This window comes from Pyrgilauda ruficollis, unplaced genomic scaffold, assembly GCF_017590135.1.
Source record: "Pyrgilauda ruficollis isolate IOZ18807 unplaced genomic scaffold, ASM1759013v1 scaffold3, whole genome shotgun sequence".
Classification (NCBI taxonomy): Eukaryota; Metazoa; Chordata; class Aves; order Passeriformes; family Passeridae; genus Pyrgilauda; species Pyrgilauda ruficollis.
This window is the reverse complement of record NW_024524377.1, coordinates 13,154,131-13,170,151: the sequence shown is the minus strand read 5'-3', so window position 1 is coordinate 13,170,151 and position 16,021 is coordinate 13,154,131. Positions and strand designations below refer to the sequence as shown.

General features: G+C 51.1%; 1 protein-coding gene across 11 annotated transcripts in view; it reads left to right on the top strand.

The window, feature by feature from the left end:
• The window catches only part of TNS1 (tensin 1), a 55,331-nt gene extending 47,202 nt beyond the window's left edge, over positions 1-8,129 (top strand). For all 11 annotated transcript variants that reach the window (XM_041473037.1, XM_041473036.1, XM_041473038.1 and 8 more), the window contains 8 exons: positions 105-236; positions 649-741; positions 1,417-1,494; positions 1,597-1,668; positions 1,748-1,916; positions 2,185-2,253; positions 2,593-2,625; positions 3,654-8,129. In XM_041473037.1, coding sequence (XP_041328971.1) covers positions 105-236; positions 649-741; positions 1,417-1,494; positions 1,597-1,668; positions 1,748-1,916; positions 2,185-2,253; positions 2,593-2,625; positions 3,654-3,798 — 791 coding nt within the window. In that variant the 3' untranslated portion in view covers positions 3,799-8,129. The remainder of the gene's footprint in view (positions 1-104; positions 237-648; positions 742-1,416; positions 1,495-1,596; positions 1,669-1,747; positions 1,917-2,184; positions 2,254-2,592; positions 2,626-3,653) is intronic.
• The last annotated feature ends 7,892 nt before the right edge of the window (positions 8,130-16,021 follow it).

Sequence of the window (16,021 nt, the reverse complement as noted above, 5' to 3'; positions counted from 1 at the left end):
AGATGTGGAGCTGGGGCACCCCATCCCAACCCACACCTGCTGGTGTCTTCAGGGTGTGTAGGTTCTCACTATGCCGCTCTGAGCTTTGCCATTCTCTCCTGCAGCCATTGCCCTGCTGAAGGACAGGGAGCCGGGGGCTTTCATCATCCGAGACAGCCACTCCTTCCGGGGAGCCTATGGCCTCGCCATGAAAGTTGCTTCTCCGCCTCCCACGGTCATGCAGCAGAACAAGAAAGGTATTGTGTGCCCTTCTTCTTCCCACGCTGAGATGCTTTCCATCGTTCAGCCAGGGCGAGCAGGCAGCTGGGGCTGCTGAGCCAGTCGTGCCCTTGGGTATGTGCTGATGTGACAGATCCCTGCCTCCCAGGGCATAGGGAAGCACCAGACACCTCTGCTCTGAGCTGTGGAGGGCTCAGGAGCACCTACATCTTGGATTTCAGTATAGTGAAATGGGTACAGCCTCTCCAGCCCATCAGCACTGTGGGGGAGCTTGGCTTGGGGCTGGCTGTGTGCAAAGGGACAGATTTGAGCAGGGTGTGTGTAGTGTTAGGGATCTGTCTCTTGAGCTGGAGCACTGGTTGTTTAATGGTACTGCATAGTAATAGGAGGAGGGTGGCTCTGGTGTGAGAACATCTCATTTCTTCCCAGGAGACTTGACCAACGAGCTGGTGAGACACTTCCTCATTGAGACTAGCTCACGAGGTGTGAAACTAAAAGGATGTCCCAACGAGCCTAATTTTGGTAAGTGCCCCCAGCGTGCTTTCCACGTGTGGGGTTGGGTTGGGCCTTCGCTGTACTGTCAAAGCAGAAGTGTCTGGGAGGGCCTGTTACTGCCTCTTGTCTCTGTGTAACTGAGGGCATTTGTCCTCTTTGGGCATTTGGAGCCTCTGTGTTCCAAATGCACACTCATGAGCGCACATAAACACGCCTGTATGCACAGGTACATACCTTTCCACACACACATGTAGGACAGCTGATGCTGCTGGGAGGGTGGAGGGCAGGGGCTCCCCTTGTTCCATTTATTCCATGACTAATGTTGTCTGAGGAGCTGCATGAAGACCTTTGTTGCATTTTCTGTTCCTAAATGGGCCTGGCACCTCTGTCCCCTCCCTGTGCTGTCTGTGGAGGGCTACATGGTGGTTTCAGTGAGAGGAATTGCCATATGTGGCATTAGGACCATTAGTGAAGAAGCCCACCTAAAAGCCTGTTTCCATCCACCCAGACCAATGGTGACCTAATCAGGGAAAGCTGGAGTTTCTTATTGCTTTCCTTGGTTAATAGTTATCGTACTTTGGATTGTGTGGTTCCACAGCTCAATGATTTTGTGAAAGGATCATTGTATTAACCCAGCAGGTGCAAACAATTCTTCATCTGGCAACACTGGCCCTGTGCTGACCATCTTCCCTCTCTCCCCAGGCTGTCTCTCAGCGCTGGTGTACCAGCACTCCATCACGCCCTTGGCCCTGCCCTGCAAGCTGGTCATTCCTGACCGAGGTAAGAGCTAGGACCAGAAGGCATTGCATCTGTCCTCACAGCCTGCAGGGAGGGGGTAGGTTTCCAAGTAGGAAGCACCAGTAACCATCCCATGCCTTCTAGATCCCATGGAGGAAAAGAAAGACTCTGTGTCAGCCACCAACTCAGCCACGGACCTCCTCAAACAGGGTGCAGGTGAGTTGAGAGGGGTTGTTGTGGGGTGAGCTTGGCTTGGAGTACTGCTTGACTCCATGTCTGCTGTCTCCCTTTCCAGCCTGCAACGTCCTCTTCATCAACTCAGTGGAGATGGAGTCTCTGACGGGCCCCCAGGCCATCTCCAAGGCTGTTGCTGAGACGCTGGTGGCTGACCCCACGCCCACAGCTACCATTGTTCACTTCAAAGTCTCCGCACAAGGCATCACCTTAACGGACAACCAGAGGAAGTAAGAGCCTTCATGGCCACATCTCTGGCCAAAAGCCAGTGTTGGCTTGTTCCCAAAGCAAACAGGGCTGTGATTCAGGAAGTGTGTTGGTGAAGGATGTCCCTGGGATGGCATCAACCTGGTCGTGGACATGGCTGGGCTTTGTCCTTGACTCTTGGAACATCCTATGGGAGACCTATGGCAATGTCCCCTGGGCTGGTGGAGCTGGGTTGTGGTGGGACAGTGATGGAACTTCCCTGGCCCTGATATTCCCCGCTTTGTGTTTCAGATTGTTCTTCCGAAGACACTACCCCCTCAACACCGTCACCTTCTGTGACTTGGACCCCCAGGAACGAAAGTGAGTGCCCTAACCTGCATGACCTCCAGCCCTTTCACTCCTCTAGCCTCCTGGGATGCTTGGAGCAGGGTCTTTGCTTGCTCTCGCCTCTGCTCTTGCAGAGAGCAGGAATGCAAGGTCCCCTTGGATACTGTGGTGCAGTGCCAGCTTCTTCTGGTGGCTTTTTGATGTCTCCAAGCACCTCCATGCTGAGGGAGAGGTGCATCATTTTTCCATAAAGCCAAGCCTGTGCAAAGCCAGGCTGGCCTTCCAGCATTGATGTGGTGGCCCCCATCATGGCCCTGTCCCTCTGTGCAGTGCAGGAGGGACCATCTCTCACACCTTCTCTTCTCCTTGCAGGTGGACTAAAACTGATGGCAGTGGCCCAGCCAAGTAAGTACCTTCTATGCTTCCCAGCAGATTCCTCCCAGCTGCTGTCGAGGTGGTTTCTGCCTGTCTTTGGGCATTGGCTGGGAGATGCCCTGTGAAGGGTATCCTGGCTGTGTTTGACATGGGCTCAGCTCCTCACTGCAGGAATGTTTCACCCAAACATGAGATCATAGTCTTGGGGACTCTGGATGCATCTTTTGGCCCCAAATTCCTGGTCAGAGCAGGCATGGCTCTTGCTGAACTGACCAAACTGGAAAATCTCACAACACTGGGAGAGTAGGGGCGTCATTGGGAACCAGCTTATGGAGCAGAGCTGGGGCTATGCTGGTGGCATGTGAGCTACTGGTCATCTCTTCCCTTTCTTCCTGTCCTGACCCATGGGAGCACAGAGCTGTTGGCTGAGCCCATTTGCAGGGGCCAGCTCCCACTAATTTTAGCCATTGTGTGAGCAAAGGGGTTTTTATTAGGATGTCCAGCTGCTGGGATATTTCCCCTCCCCAATTAGAAATGCCGTAGCCTGGGCCTGTCTCACATTCTGTTCCCCCTGTATTTATAACTTGAGTTTGCACATTCTAATTAAAAAAAAATAAGGGACATTTTATTCATCAGGAGAGAGACAGACAGAAATAACCAGATGGTCTCATTCAGCTTCCTGTGTCCTTGCATGGCCTTCATCTCTTAGAGGGTCTGCCTCAATGGCCAGTGCATCTCACCTCTGGCTTCAAGAGGCCAAACCAAGGCAATGCTGTGATCATCTGGAAGGTCCCTTCTTTGGGATGGACTTGGGAAGGGGGGCAGAGATGTTCAAAGCAAGGGCAGTTGGGTCAAGAAATGATTGAAACTTGGCCTTCAAAGAAACTGCAGCAAAGCGAGGAGGAGATGGGCCTTCACGCAGGCTGGTTTGGGATGTATCCCTCTGTGTTGTGAGAGATGGATGTTGAAGAGGGGAAGTGGGACAGAACCATGTTGGAAGAGGATGGTGGTCATGTGTGCAGGAGCAATATTGAGGCTCTTGCCTTCTCCCCACACAGGCTCTTCGGCTTTGTGGCCAGGAAGCAAGGGAGCACCACAGACAACATCTGCCACCTCTTTGCTGAGCTGGACCCGGACCAGCCAGCTGCAGCCATCGTCAACTTTGTCTCCAGGGTCATGCTTGGCTCCGGCCAGAAGAGATGAGCTGGCACTTGCGGGTGATTCTTGAATTTTGGAGAAGGACTTGGAGCTGATCCGAGAAGGAGTGTGAGGAAGTGCATTGTGGGAGAGGGAAGTGAATTGGGGGGGGGAAAGGGTTGGAATTTTGGAGGAAAACAGCAAACAACAAAAAAACACCAACAAAACCCCTAAAAACTCAACACAAGCCAAACACACACGTAGAGGAACCAAAGCCACGCACCTACGAAAGACAGCCACAAAGCCACGCCAGACAGGATGCATGTCCCATTGCAGGGAAGGTGACCAAAGCAAAGGTGGCAGTGAGGGGTGTGTTTCCAGCTTTCAGCATCATGGCCTCAAGTGGTGACATCCATTTGGGACTGAATGTGGGACCATGACTGGTGTTTTCCATCTGGAAAAAAAAGAGGCAACTGTCAAAACCCGGAAGAAGCTTCATCCCAGCAGCTCCATCTGCTGTGTTTTTGAACTGACCCGTAGGAGATAATGGCATGCACTGGGTCTATGGGACACCAGAGGAGATGCTCTCAGAAACCTTCCCTTGTCCAGCTGCAGAGGAGGGTCCTTACTGGTCCCTGGCTTCCCCTAAAACCTGCTCACGACCTGGTGACTTGCTGGGGGCCTGGGGAAATTGGTCCTGAACCTTCCAGTCCCTGGGGAGTTTGGCCATGGGCTGGCCTTTGCTGACCCAGAGCCCAGCACCAGTCCCAGGTGAGATGCTGTGAGTCCACCCGGAGAGGAGGGTCACGCTGTTTCTCCACTTCCCCAGGGGTTCTTGTGCCCCCCAGCCTGTGAGGAGGTGTGGGGGTTACTGCCGCCCAGCGCCTGGGAAAGGTGGATGCTCCCCAGGAACCTGGAGGATGCAGAAAGTCGCCTCCTCTCCCATCTTCCCCTTTTCCCTCCCGTCACTAGTCCTCTTTGACAGTTTTCTCCTGCGGCCTGTCACATTCTCTTAACACAAAAAAAGCAAAACAGAAAGGAAAGGAATAGTTGTAATAATAATAATGATTATAATAATAGCGGATGCTGGCACAGGTGGGTTCCCTGTGCAAAGCAGCAGACCCGTGGCTACCCCTATCTAGCTCTTCGGAGACACGCAAGCGGTTTTTAAATTGCATGGACATTGAAGTTGCACGAAAGGCAAACGACTACAAGTAACTCAGGCGCTTTTTTTCTCCTTTTGTTTTGGAGGCCACGTTAAAAAACCAAGAATAAGAAGGAAGAAATTTAAAAACAAAAAAAAAAGAAAGGGCCTGCAGTGGCTGGGCATCTTTGGCTCAGTGGGGAGGTAACAGGTCCTCTGAGAGCCACCCTGGCTGACGCATGTGTACCCCCTAAACCATCTGGTTCGAGGCTTGTGCCCCTGAAATGCACCATAGTTTTGCAGTGATTTCAGTGCTGTTGGCTTTTCCCTTAGCTTTGGTAGGTGAGGAGGGCAAGCTGGTTGGAGAGAGGGGCAGAGGGCCTCTGTGCCACTGCAGGGGGAGAGATCATGGTGGGGGTGCAGCAGGTGGAGGTCCTGGCCCTATGGTGCTGGGGAGGGGGCAGAGGATGTTTCGGTCACATGTGCAGGTTTAGGGCAGGGGGAATGGTCCAGCTGGAGCTGCGGGGTCATTGCTGAGCCCTCTGCTGCAAATATTCCCCCTGAGAACTTTTTAGGCAAAGTTTTCAGTGCAAAGTGGCCCAGATAGTCTTTTGGGGACAAAAATTAGACACATAGCACTGCAGTCCCCTGGAGAGCTTGTCTCCCGTGGACCACCCTTGCCTTGATAGCTATAATATATATACAAGCTATACTGACAAAATACTGTAAGCTAATGAAATTTTAAGGAGGAAAAAAAAAGGTTAAATTTACGCTCCAAAAATATTTATTTTTGCCATATCGCTTTCTGCGCATCATATCTCCCCCACTATATCCCCCCCTTCCCCTGCCCTGGGGAAACACCTGCATGTTAAAAGAAAATCCAGAGCAAGGCAAAATCCAGATGGGGGAAGAGGCGGGGGCCCCAGCGTCGGGGTGGCTGCGTGTGACCGGTGTGCGTGTGCGGGTGTGCGTGCGTGTGTGTGTGTGTGTGTGCGCGGGGGAGCGAGCGGCGTGGGCGGCCGGGCAGGGCTGCCGGGGCCACAGGCTGTACTGATGTACTGAAGTGTGAAAGGAGGGGTGGCGAGGAGTTGGTTGTGAGGTGGTGGTGGGACAGGAGGTTCTGGGAGGGGCTTTCCCCCTCCCCGGCTCCCTGGCCGCACAGATGTAGAGATCTTTTAATTTTTGATATTTCCAAAAAGTGATTCCCTCCTTCTGCGAAATTCAAGCGAGACAAGAGACGATCTCACCCGTAATCTCCTCACCCTGCCATTCACCCATCAGAGAAAACACTGTGTTTATAGATATATAAAGATATATTTTTGAAAGCCTCTATTTTTCAGACTTGGTTTTCTCACTGCTAAGAAAAGAGATTATAATAATGTAATTTTATTTTAATCTGCTGCCTTGGAAACTGGTGCTTGGAACTCCTATTTCTCATCTTCTCCCCATACAAATGAAGCAGATCTAAGCACCCCAGAGATGTTGCATAGAAGCCAACCCCAGCAGATGCCTGCCAATAGCATCACACTTGCTTCGGGCCCTGAGCCTCTCCCGGCTTCCCCACTAACCCACTAGTTGAAAATTTAGACTGTATCCAAATCTCAAACACTAACAAAATCATCTGATGATTGTATTATTTTTTTAACACACAGCTAATCACCTTCCAATGATGTAGCCGGGTGTTTATCAGCTCCCTTTAAAGGCACTTTTTTACCCTTTAGCTCCTTTTTTAAAGAAGGTTTTAAGGTGTAACAACCCTTTCTGTCCCCGGGAGAGACCATCAGCAGCATTTAGCATTGCCCAGGTCCTGGGGCTGGCGGGGACCTAGTGTTGATATTTTTTCCTTATGAAAGGGACAGAAAATACTCTTTGGGGTTTTTTTCCTTTTTGTTTTTTTTTTTTTTTAAGTGCAGTCATGCTATTTGAGATTCGAGCTTACACGAGTTAAACCCAGCATATGTTTCGTTGTAATCACACTGCCGTTGTCAGCAGCCGGATGGTATCTCTCTCTCGCTCACACACAAACACACACACACACACACACATACAAACACACACATCCCTCCTTCCTGCACAAAGAACTGCATATATTCTTGCCAAAGATATCCTTAAAAACGCACTTTCCCCCACATATATATAGATAGATATATATTATTTTTTTTTGTGTGTGTGTAAATTTATTGTACGTGCCCTTTGTGTGTCAGTTTGTTCTTTGGAGAAGCCCGTCCTGCCTTTGCTGTCTGTTGGCTGCCTGGGGAGGTAATTTGCTGTCTGTCCTGCTCAGTGGCACCTGCAATGAAGAAAATGTGGGGTTCCCATTCAATGGGGCTGCCTCTGGCTCTGCCCCTGGGAGCTGTTTAGGGAGGTGATCCATGTCATCAGCTGGCGATGGGATGTACCATTGCGTGGTGTTCACCAGCCCCTCATCACTGGTGGAGACAGCAGGGCTCATGGTTTTGACAGAGTTTGGGGTTGCTCTGAACGCAACATTTGCTGGCTGCCTCCTGGTCAAATTACACATGGAAAACAAACCAGGTAGGGAGAAAAACCCAACCCAGCCTCTGGGCATTGATTTTTCAGTGAATACAACCGCCTGAACCAAAGCGCAAAGTAAATCCCCACCCAGCAGGTCGGGCAGGTAAAGAAACCAGTTGCCCCAAAAACCCCAGACAACAGCATCAACAAAAGGCAACCCTTCCCATTGGAGCAGGCAGGATGATCAGACAGCAAAGGAGCCCGCAGGGGCTTGTTTCATTTTGTTCGTTTGTTTTGCAAATTGCGAGGTTGGTTTGGGGTTACTATTTTTTTTTTCTTTTCCTTAAAAAGGAAAAAAAAAAGAAAGAAAAAAGGAAGCAATATGACGTTTCTGTTGGCGGATCCTGTGCCGCCGTGTTATGCGTGGGGTTTTTTTTTTTGTTGTTGTTGTTGTTGTCTTTGTTACTTTGGGAATGTTACAGATTTATTTGCTAATCAGTGTTAACAAACAGTTTCAAACTTTTAGACTCGCCCATTTCTGTGTATTTATATAGATGGAAAAAAATACATTATATTTTGTATCTTTATGCCCATAATGTTGTCGTGCGTGTAAGGATGGCTTCGGTCGCACCATGTCCGTGTGTGAATGTCACTCCGCTGTTGTCTTCCCATTGTACAGATGTAGGATTCTTTGCAGTTCATTGTATTGCTTTATAAAGTGGTAAAAACAACAAAAAAAGAACCAGTTATATAAAATATACTGTTGCTTGGAATGCCAGTTTGGTGTTTGGATTGCTGGAAATGTATCTTGAAATTTAAGGGAGCATAGGAATAAATGCTCCGGTGTTTTTGCACAGGGAAAAAAAACCCCAAACCCGTATGAAAAGCTGGTGGGTGCTGTTTTCTCTGGGCTGTCGTTCCCTGTTCCTCGATGGCAGACTGGGGCCCCCGGACAGACGCCGGGCGGTGGGTGTGGGAAGAAGGAGGGGCTGTGCTGCTGCTTGTCAGCCTCCAGCCGCAGCTTGTGTTCACCAGATGCTGGCTAACCAGACAGCCCCCAAACTTCCGACACGGCTCCAGCTCCAGCTCGGGCTTTTGTTTACCAGCAGGGATCTCTCCAGCTTGCCCTGCGGGCGCTGGGTTCTCTTCAAGTGCTGTTGCTTTTTCCCAGGTTGCCTTTAGGTGCTGTCTGTCCAGCCTTTAGGGGCAACCCTTTTGGGTCCATCCCGTGCCAGGGAACAGGGGGATGATGATGCTTGTGTGGGGTCTTTGCCTTTGCCGAGGTGACAGTTTGGGCTCTGCTCCCATTAAATCCCACTCCCTATGCCTTTCAGAGCCATCCTGCTCCCTTGTGCCTGGCAATACTTCCCCCAAAGTCTCAGGCCAAGCTTTTCCAGCATTTGCAGAGCATTTCCCAGCATCTGTCAGAGCACTCAGCCCCTGGCTCTCTGGCTCCTCTCCTTCCCCTCCTTGCTGAGTTGGTGGCCAAGACCCAGCCCCCTGGATGGATTGAGTTTAATTATACAAGAAATGTCAGCCAGAGCAGCGGCAGTTTCTCTGGCGCCAGCACTGCTGTGGCTCAGAGGCTCAGAGTTTCTCCTGGGGGCCGGCAGCACTAAAAATACCTCCTGCCTTTCTCTAAAATAGCTGCAGGGCGAGGGGCGGATTGCGGGGACTGCTTGAGTGGGGACCCCGTGCTGTGGGGCTTGCGCCGGGAGGCAAAGGCAAGAGAGGTAAAAAAAGAAAGGGGTGGAGATGGAATGGTTTCTCTGAAATAGCCGTGGGGCTGTGGGTGGGCACCCAAGCAACCAAGCGCCCTCCAAGCCAGGCTGCACCACGGAACCTTTGAGGTAGCTGGCATCTGCCAGCCTTGGCCTCAGTTGTCCCTCATCTACCTGCAGGCAAGACAGGACCTGCAGCCTCCTCGCCCTTTCTGACACTGCAGGGATGGTATTTTCTTTCCAGCTTCTTTTAGTTTTGTTTCTTCCCTGATTCCTACTGGAATCAACTCCCCAGGACCCAGCACCAGCCACTTTCCCATTCCTGCTGTTCCTGGCTGGCTGGGATGGCCACTGCTGAGTATCCCTGGGCAGGGAGGAGAGGCGGTGAGTGCCTGGCGAGGTGGCGCACACAGGCTATTTGTTGCAAGCCATAAACTGCCTCTCATTCCCCCCCCCCCCCCCCCCCCCTGCAGTTAATTCCCCCTTTCCTTTCCAGTTAATTCCCCATTTCCTTTCCAAAATTCCTCCGGAACTTCTGGTTTGTGTTTTTCCTCAACATGTTCTTATCTGCCACCCATTTCCCCTCGCCAGCTCTGACAGCACAGGCTTTTCAGGGTCTCTCTCTGTGCAGATTGCTGCTGTACCCAGGCCAGGCTTGTGGTTCTGGTGTGACCATTGGGAAAGGCAGGTCCCACCAGCTTCATGCTGGGAAACCTTGCCCCTGTTACATCTCCCCTTGTCTATTGAGTTCTCACCTTCAGGTTCCTAAATCAATGTTTTTTTCCTAATTACAGCCCCAGCTCTGGCAACCTGGGGCCATCTAGGGAGTGTTTCTTATGGGGCTGTGAAAGGTGGCAAAGTTTCCCTCTCCTCTCTGCCTGCTGTTTCAAGAGAAAAAGGTGGGTATGCTGTCAGACAGTCAGGAAGCCCTGGGTTGAGAAACCGTGGTGGTGGGTTTTCTCCCCTCTCCCCCCATTATTTTTGGTTGACTAAGCTATAAGCAGCCCTCAGATCTGTAGCAAAACTAGGGTCATGGTGGTGGGGATGGAGAGGTTTAATCTCCCTTCACTTCTTTTATTCTTTCCCAGGCTTCTCAGCAGTGCTGGGTACCCTCCAGAAGCGTCATCAGGGGAAACAAGAAAGTATGATACAAAATGGCTTTTCCTTAGTATCATGTCTGGGCAAAGGCCAGGAACCAGACAAATTCCACAGGATGGGAAGGGTGGAGCAGACCTGATGTGGGCAAAAGCCACCCTGGGGCTGGTGTTACCTGTGCTCATGCTATGCTCTTGGGAACAGAAGTGTTTCCCTGTGAGCTGCAAACCCTGCTGTGGTGTCCAGGATGCTGCTGCTGAGTTACTGCTTCCCTGGGTGGCTCAGCCACTGCAGTGGGGACACTGAGACCAATTAGAAAGGCAAAGGGCCCCTTGCCCAACTGTCTGGGGTTCCTGTGGCCACACAGACTGGGGCTGAGCAGCACCAGACCAGAATGAGGGCTGCCATCCAAACCAGCAGGGCCTGGAGAAGTCCATCATAAGAAAAGGAAGTAAGAAAAGACAGCCCAGAAATTACTCTGGAGGCATCATCATCCCGGGAGGATGTTACTGCTCAGAGAAGGGCATCAACATGCAGCCTGTGGTGCAGGAATTACCCACTCTCCGTGGCTGTGGCAGAGAGGAAAAGACAACAGAAAGGAATTTGGGTTAAATATGGAAGAAAGAGGGACAATGTGACGCTCAGGAATGGTTGATCTGGAGAGGGAGGGAAGACAAAACCCTGGATGTGCTGGAGGGAGGGAGGGAGGGAGGGAGGAACAGAGGGAGAGAAGGAGGAGAGGGGCTGGGCTAGTCTGTCTTCAGAGCAGAGCGATTGGAGAAGGGTGATGGGTAGGACTGGGCTGCTCCTTCTGCTTTGTGAGGTTCTGGCTCCATCTACAGGGATGTGTCTCCAAGTGACGGAGGCCTTGGACTGCTGCATGCCCAAAGCCGGGCAGGAGGTGATGTCTCCTCGCCTGCAGCCAGCTCCTTCTGTGTCTCCTCTCCTGAGCACACCTCTGAATCGTGCTCCTGCTGCTCTGCTCTTATCTCACCTGTATAAACCCAGGTGAGATAAGGAGATGTCCTGAGATGGAGAGATGCTCGGAGGCAGATGGGTGTGTACATCCCTGAGATAAAAGGGCTGGGAGCCAGCCCGGTGGCTGCAGGATGCAAATGCAGTCAGGGCACTTTGAGCTGGGTGCGGAGCACTCACTCCCAGCACTGCTGGTCCCAGACTTGTGTGCTTTGCACAGCCTCTGCCAGAGCCTGCTTGCCTTTCACAAGAGTGCAGCCCAAAGACTGTCCCTGTGCAGGGCTTCAGTGCCAGCAACTCTTCCCACCCCATGGCAGTACCATGCAGCCTTGGCTCCCATTGCACCATGTAGTCCAAGCAAATGAGGCAGGCAGCCTAATTCAAAAGCTTACATGACCAAAGTAGCTCTAGACAGGTCTCTTCTCCCTGGTTGGTTGATGCTCACTGTGTCCAGCAGCATGCCCAGAGAAGGGCAATGAAGCTGGTGAAAGGTCTGGAGGACAAGTCCTACGAGGAGGAGCTGGGGGTCTTTAGCCTGGAGAAAAGGAGGCTGAGGGAGGAAAACAACTATCTGAAATGAGGCTGTAGCCAGGTGGGGAGAAATCTCCTCCTCAGTTACAAGCGATAGGATTAGACGAGAGGGCCTCTAATTGCCCCAGGGGAAGTTTAGATTGGATGTTGTGGAAAATTTCCTCACCAAAATGGTGGTCAGGCATTGGAACAGGCAGCCCAGGGCAGTGGTTGAGTCACCATCCAGTGAGATATTTAAAAGCTGTGTAGATATGGCACTTAGGGACATGGTTATGTGGTGGACCTGGCAGTTCTGGGTTAATGATTGGACTCAATGATCTAAGGATTTTAGGATCTTAGGATCACTTAGGATCCAACCTAAGTGATTCTATGATTTTATGTCATTGTCCTTCCTTGGATGCCCCTTGTGCTGGCAGTTTTAGGCAGACATGAAGTAGTGACAAAGAAGAGTCCAGGCGGGCCCAACATGCTACAGCCAGGCTAAAGAAAGCAAAGTGAGTCATGCAGGGATATGAAGCAATGTGTTCACAATCTCTGTGCCCCAGCACATGGCAAGAGTTTTTTTCCAACATACTCAGTGGTTCTTCATTTACCACCTCACTCATGCTCTGCCTCATGTCTTCTTCCAGCTCCCTCACAGATGGCCTCTAGCTGGCTGTACCCACATGTTCTTGGAACTGTCCTCCGCCTCCTCATGCCTTGATGGTCACAGGGTGAGTCACACCCTCTTGCCTCTTGGCTGCCACCCCAAATTTGCCCTGTTCCATTGCTTTAACCCCCCCATCCTTACATAGAGCTCAGGCAGAAACAGGCATGAAGTTTGTCTCCAGTCAAAACCAATCCTCCCTCACACATCACCTCACCTGGGGCTTGGGGCATCAACGTGTCTTAATGACAGCTGTTCCCAGCACAAGTTTCCCAGTCAAAGGCAAGGAAGAGAGCATTCAGTCACAAAATGGGGGTTGTCCTTTTGGATTCCAGGCTCCCTCCTCTCCATGTCTGGGCCTGCCAGAGTGAAAGCACAGAGGAATGTGCTTCTGTCCTGATGACACTGTGACAGCTGTGTGGCTTTAGCATGGGGCATCTTTCTAGTGGTGGTGACAAGGGGGCCTGCTCTGAGCTTTCCTGCCTGTGTCAGGGCAACAAACGTGTGCAGTTTGTGATGGTGCTGGACAGCTGGGAGAGTGCAGGTGTAAAACACACCCAAGTGTGCTCACATGCATGTGTATTCACAACAGGAAAGAAAACAGGAAAGAAAATACCCTGCTGATCTCTTTTCCCTCATCGCTCCTAATCCCAAGATCCAGTGCTATCTCCTACGTACCTCTCCTAAAAAAAAAAAAAAAAAAGAAAAAAAGGAGAGAGAGAAAGAAAAGAGAGGAAGTAAGAAGCAAGCAGAAGTGCGGGGGAGGAATGAAATATTTGCAAGCTCATTGTTTTAAGCCTCCAACAACTGGATAAAACAAGCCACCAGTGAGCAGCTTCTCATGACTGTGCACAGTGCCCTTGCCAGAAGATCCAGGCTCTAATGAAAACAGCGTGTGGGAGGGGACATTGTGTTGAATCAAAGCAGAGTGCAGCAGCGACCTCGGCCCTGGCAGAGCGCAGCTCTGCTGGGATGCACTGCACTCACTCAGAAGGGCTGGGGGAGAGAGAAGAGTGGTTTATTGCTGAGGCACCTCGTTGTCTTGGCTGTCTGTGGGGCAGCTGTGTGAGAGCACTCTCCTAATAGGAGATGCTTAGCAAACGCCTTTGGCTTTGCTGAGATCTCTGTTTTTCCAGTGCTGCTGGGTATCTTTGTTGAATCAATCTTGCCTGTTCCTCCAGCTGGGAGAGCAGGGGGAAAACACTCACCCACTAGCCTCGGGGTAATCTTGAAAGGCTTCTGCTCTTGTGGGCTCCCTCTCTGGGCTTGGATTTTGCAAGTGCACTAGGTTGAAAAGGGCAAAAACAAGGAGGAAAGCCTGGGTGGAATGGGAGAAAATCGTTATGGTTATTCTCCCTTTGAGACAGCTTGGATTGATCTCAGGACATGAGGGGGGTCTCTCTGGTCCCTCTAGGGTCTTACTGTGGTACTTTGCAGGGTCTCTAGGAGATGCCTCACTTGTGCTCACTCAGGGTGGGAGGGAAAAAATGAGTCCCTGTGGACAATTTGGTTAATGCTGTTTTTAGAGACCTTTTAATATATGTTCTCAGCCCTTGTTTGTGGCACTTCAAGGAAGACACTCCTCTTGCTCCTCAGCTGGGGAAATGGTGCTCAGGGGCCACTGGGACCCTACACAGCTGTGAGAAGAGGCTTTTTGTGGAGGCAGCGATCTCCCTGGGAGCACCGGAAAGGTTTGTAGGACATGCCTAGGATATCTGGGACATGTGGAGTAGCCAAGCTGACATTTTGGCAGAGTGCCGCTCAGTAAGACGTGAGGAGAAGCAGGAACCTGTGCCAAGGTCCTATTTTAAAGCAGCCCCCTTGAAATCTTTGATATGGATAGCACTGGAGATGGGGTTTCGCATGTCTTTATAGCTCACACTTCCACGTGAGAGAAACCTCAGCCTTGCCCCGTCAGGCTGCTCTCTGCCTCAGCCAAGCAAGGGCTGGTCCTTCATTCCCAAGGACCCCCAGCTCCAGCCTCAGCCCCCTCAGAGGGTGATCCTAAATACCTTCCAGACAGGAGAAAATGTTTGGCTGTGAGGTTTCTCAGAGCTCTGGTGCTCATTCCTGGCTTCCCTCCTCTTCACACTGCTGAGAGCTCAGTTCCCCCTCTTCAGAAACTGCTGTGTGAAGGAAAGAAAAATGATTGTACAGAGCAAGGGATGTGAACTCAGGGACCCTAAATAGAATCTTCCTGGTCTCACAAGCCCCCTGTGAAGTCAGCATCCTGCTGTCCCAATTCTGTTCTCTCTCTCAACCTCCTTTTAACTAAATGTCCTCTCAGAGCCACTAGTCCTTGGGGAACATCTGTGGTGGAGATGCTGAAGGGTTTGGTTACACAAGTCCCAAGGTGATACTGGAAATCTGAGCCTTTGTGGCTGCTTTCCTCTGGTCTCCCAGACGCTCCCCCACCCTTTTTGGTTTCTCCACTTCTGTGGGACTTTTCATAACTCAGGGACGGAACCCATGTGTGCAGAAGGTGGTGGGTGTGCTCCTTCCCTGCTCCTCCTTGCCAGAGCTGTGGGCTCACACCACTAGAGGTCGGCCGGTCCCCACCGATGGGATTGTTGGAAGCAGGAGACGGGAGCAGCAACCCAAAGATGACTGCGAACAGCTTGGCTAATGGAGCCTTGTGTGTGTGCGTGCCTATGTACAAACACTTCCTCTCCTGTAGGCATTTCTTCCGGCCCGGGGCCAGCTTTCCAGGCTTGGTGCTGCTCCTCTTATATATTGGTGTATTTATTTGGCACACTAGAAAAAATGTCAGGTCTTTAAGGGTAGGAGCAGGCTGGAATAGCCAGAATGCCAGCTTTTCTTGCGGGGGAAAAAAATAGCAGCAGGCAGCTGGTCACACAGGGCTCTGGCAGCCTCAGAGGCAGCCCAGCCATGGCAAATGCAAAGACTCTTGTCCCCGACCTCATGGAAAAGGGTGTGCTCCTCCATTGCCCAGTGACCTGCAGGAGCTCAGGACCTGGTCATGCCCTCAGGGCATTTTGTTGAGCATGAAACTCTTATAACCACTGCCCACCTCCTGTCAGTGCCATTAGGATTAGGAATTCAGAGCAGGCAAACAGCCAGGGGCTCTAATGAAGATCCAGCTCCTCCTTTGCTTAGTTTTATGGAGCATCTATATGTAATATCTGTAGTCCTTACCCAGTTCCACAAAACTGTGAACAGCCAGCAACAGGTTTGTTGTGAATGTTGTATTAACAGGATAATGAAGGAGGGGAGTTTTGCTACATCAACTATTCCTTGAAACCATATTTTGTACTACCCTCCTCATCCTCCTGTCTAGCTGGCTCATGTGACCCCAGCTCTTTTTCTTGGCTCTTTATCTAAATAACATGTGAGCCATGACCAGCAGAGCTGGAGCCAGAAATTTAAGTACAACGAGGCAGAAAACAGCAGCAAGAGTGCAAGTGACTTCTTGGGCCAGCACCCAGCCACCTTCCAGTCTGGATGGAGATGGGCTACTGCCACAGGCAGCCTGGACCCACACTGCTTTATTTATGTGAACACCACAGTGATCTTCCTCACCAGTTCTTAAAATTCAAGATCTCTCTCCTCTTTACAGAACATTTCACCGCCAGCTGTCTGCACAGGAGCTTTCCTATACTGTCTGCCCACAGCTAGACTCAGTTTAAAGAGTCTGGTTTTACTTTTGTTTCTCTCTAGGCTGCTTGTTTGGTTACATGTCTG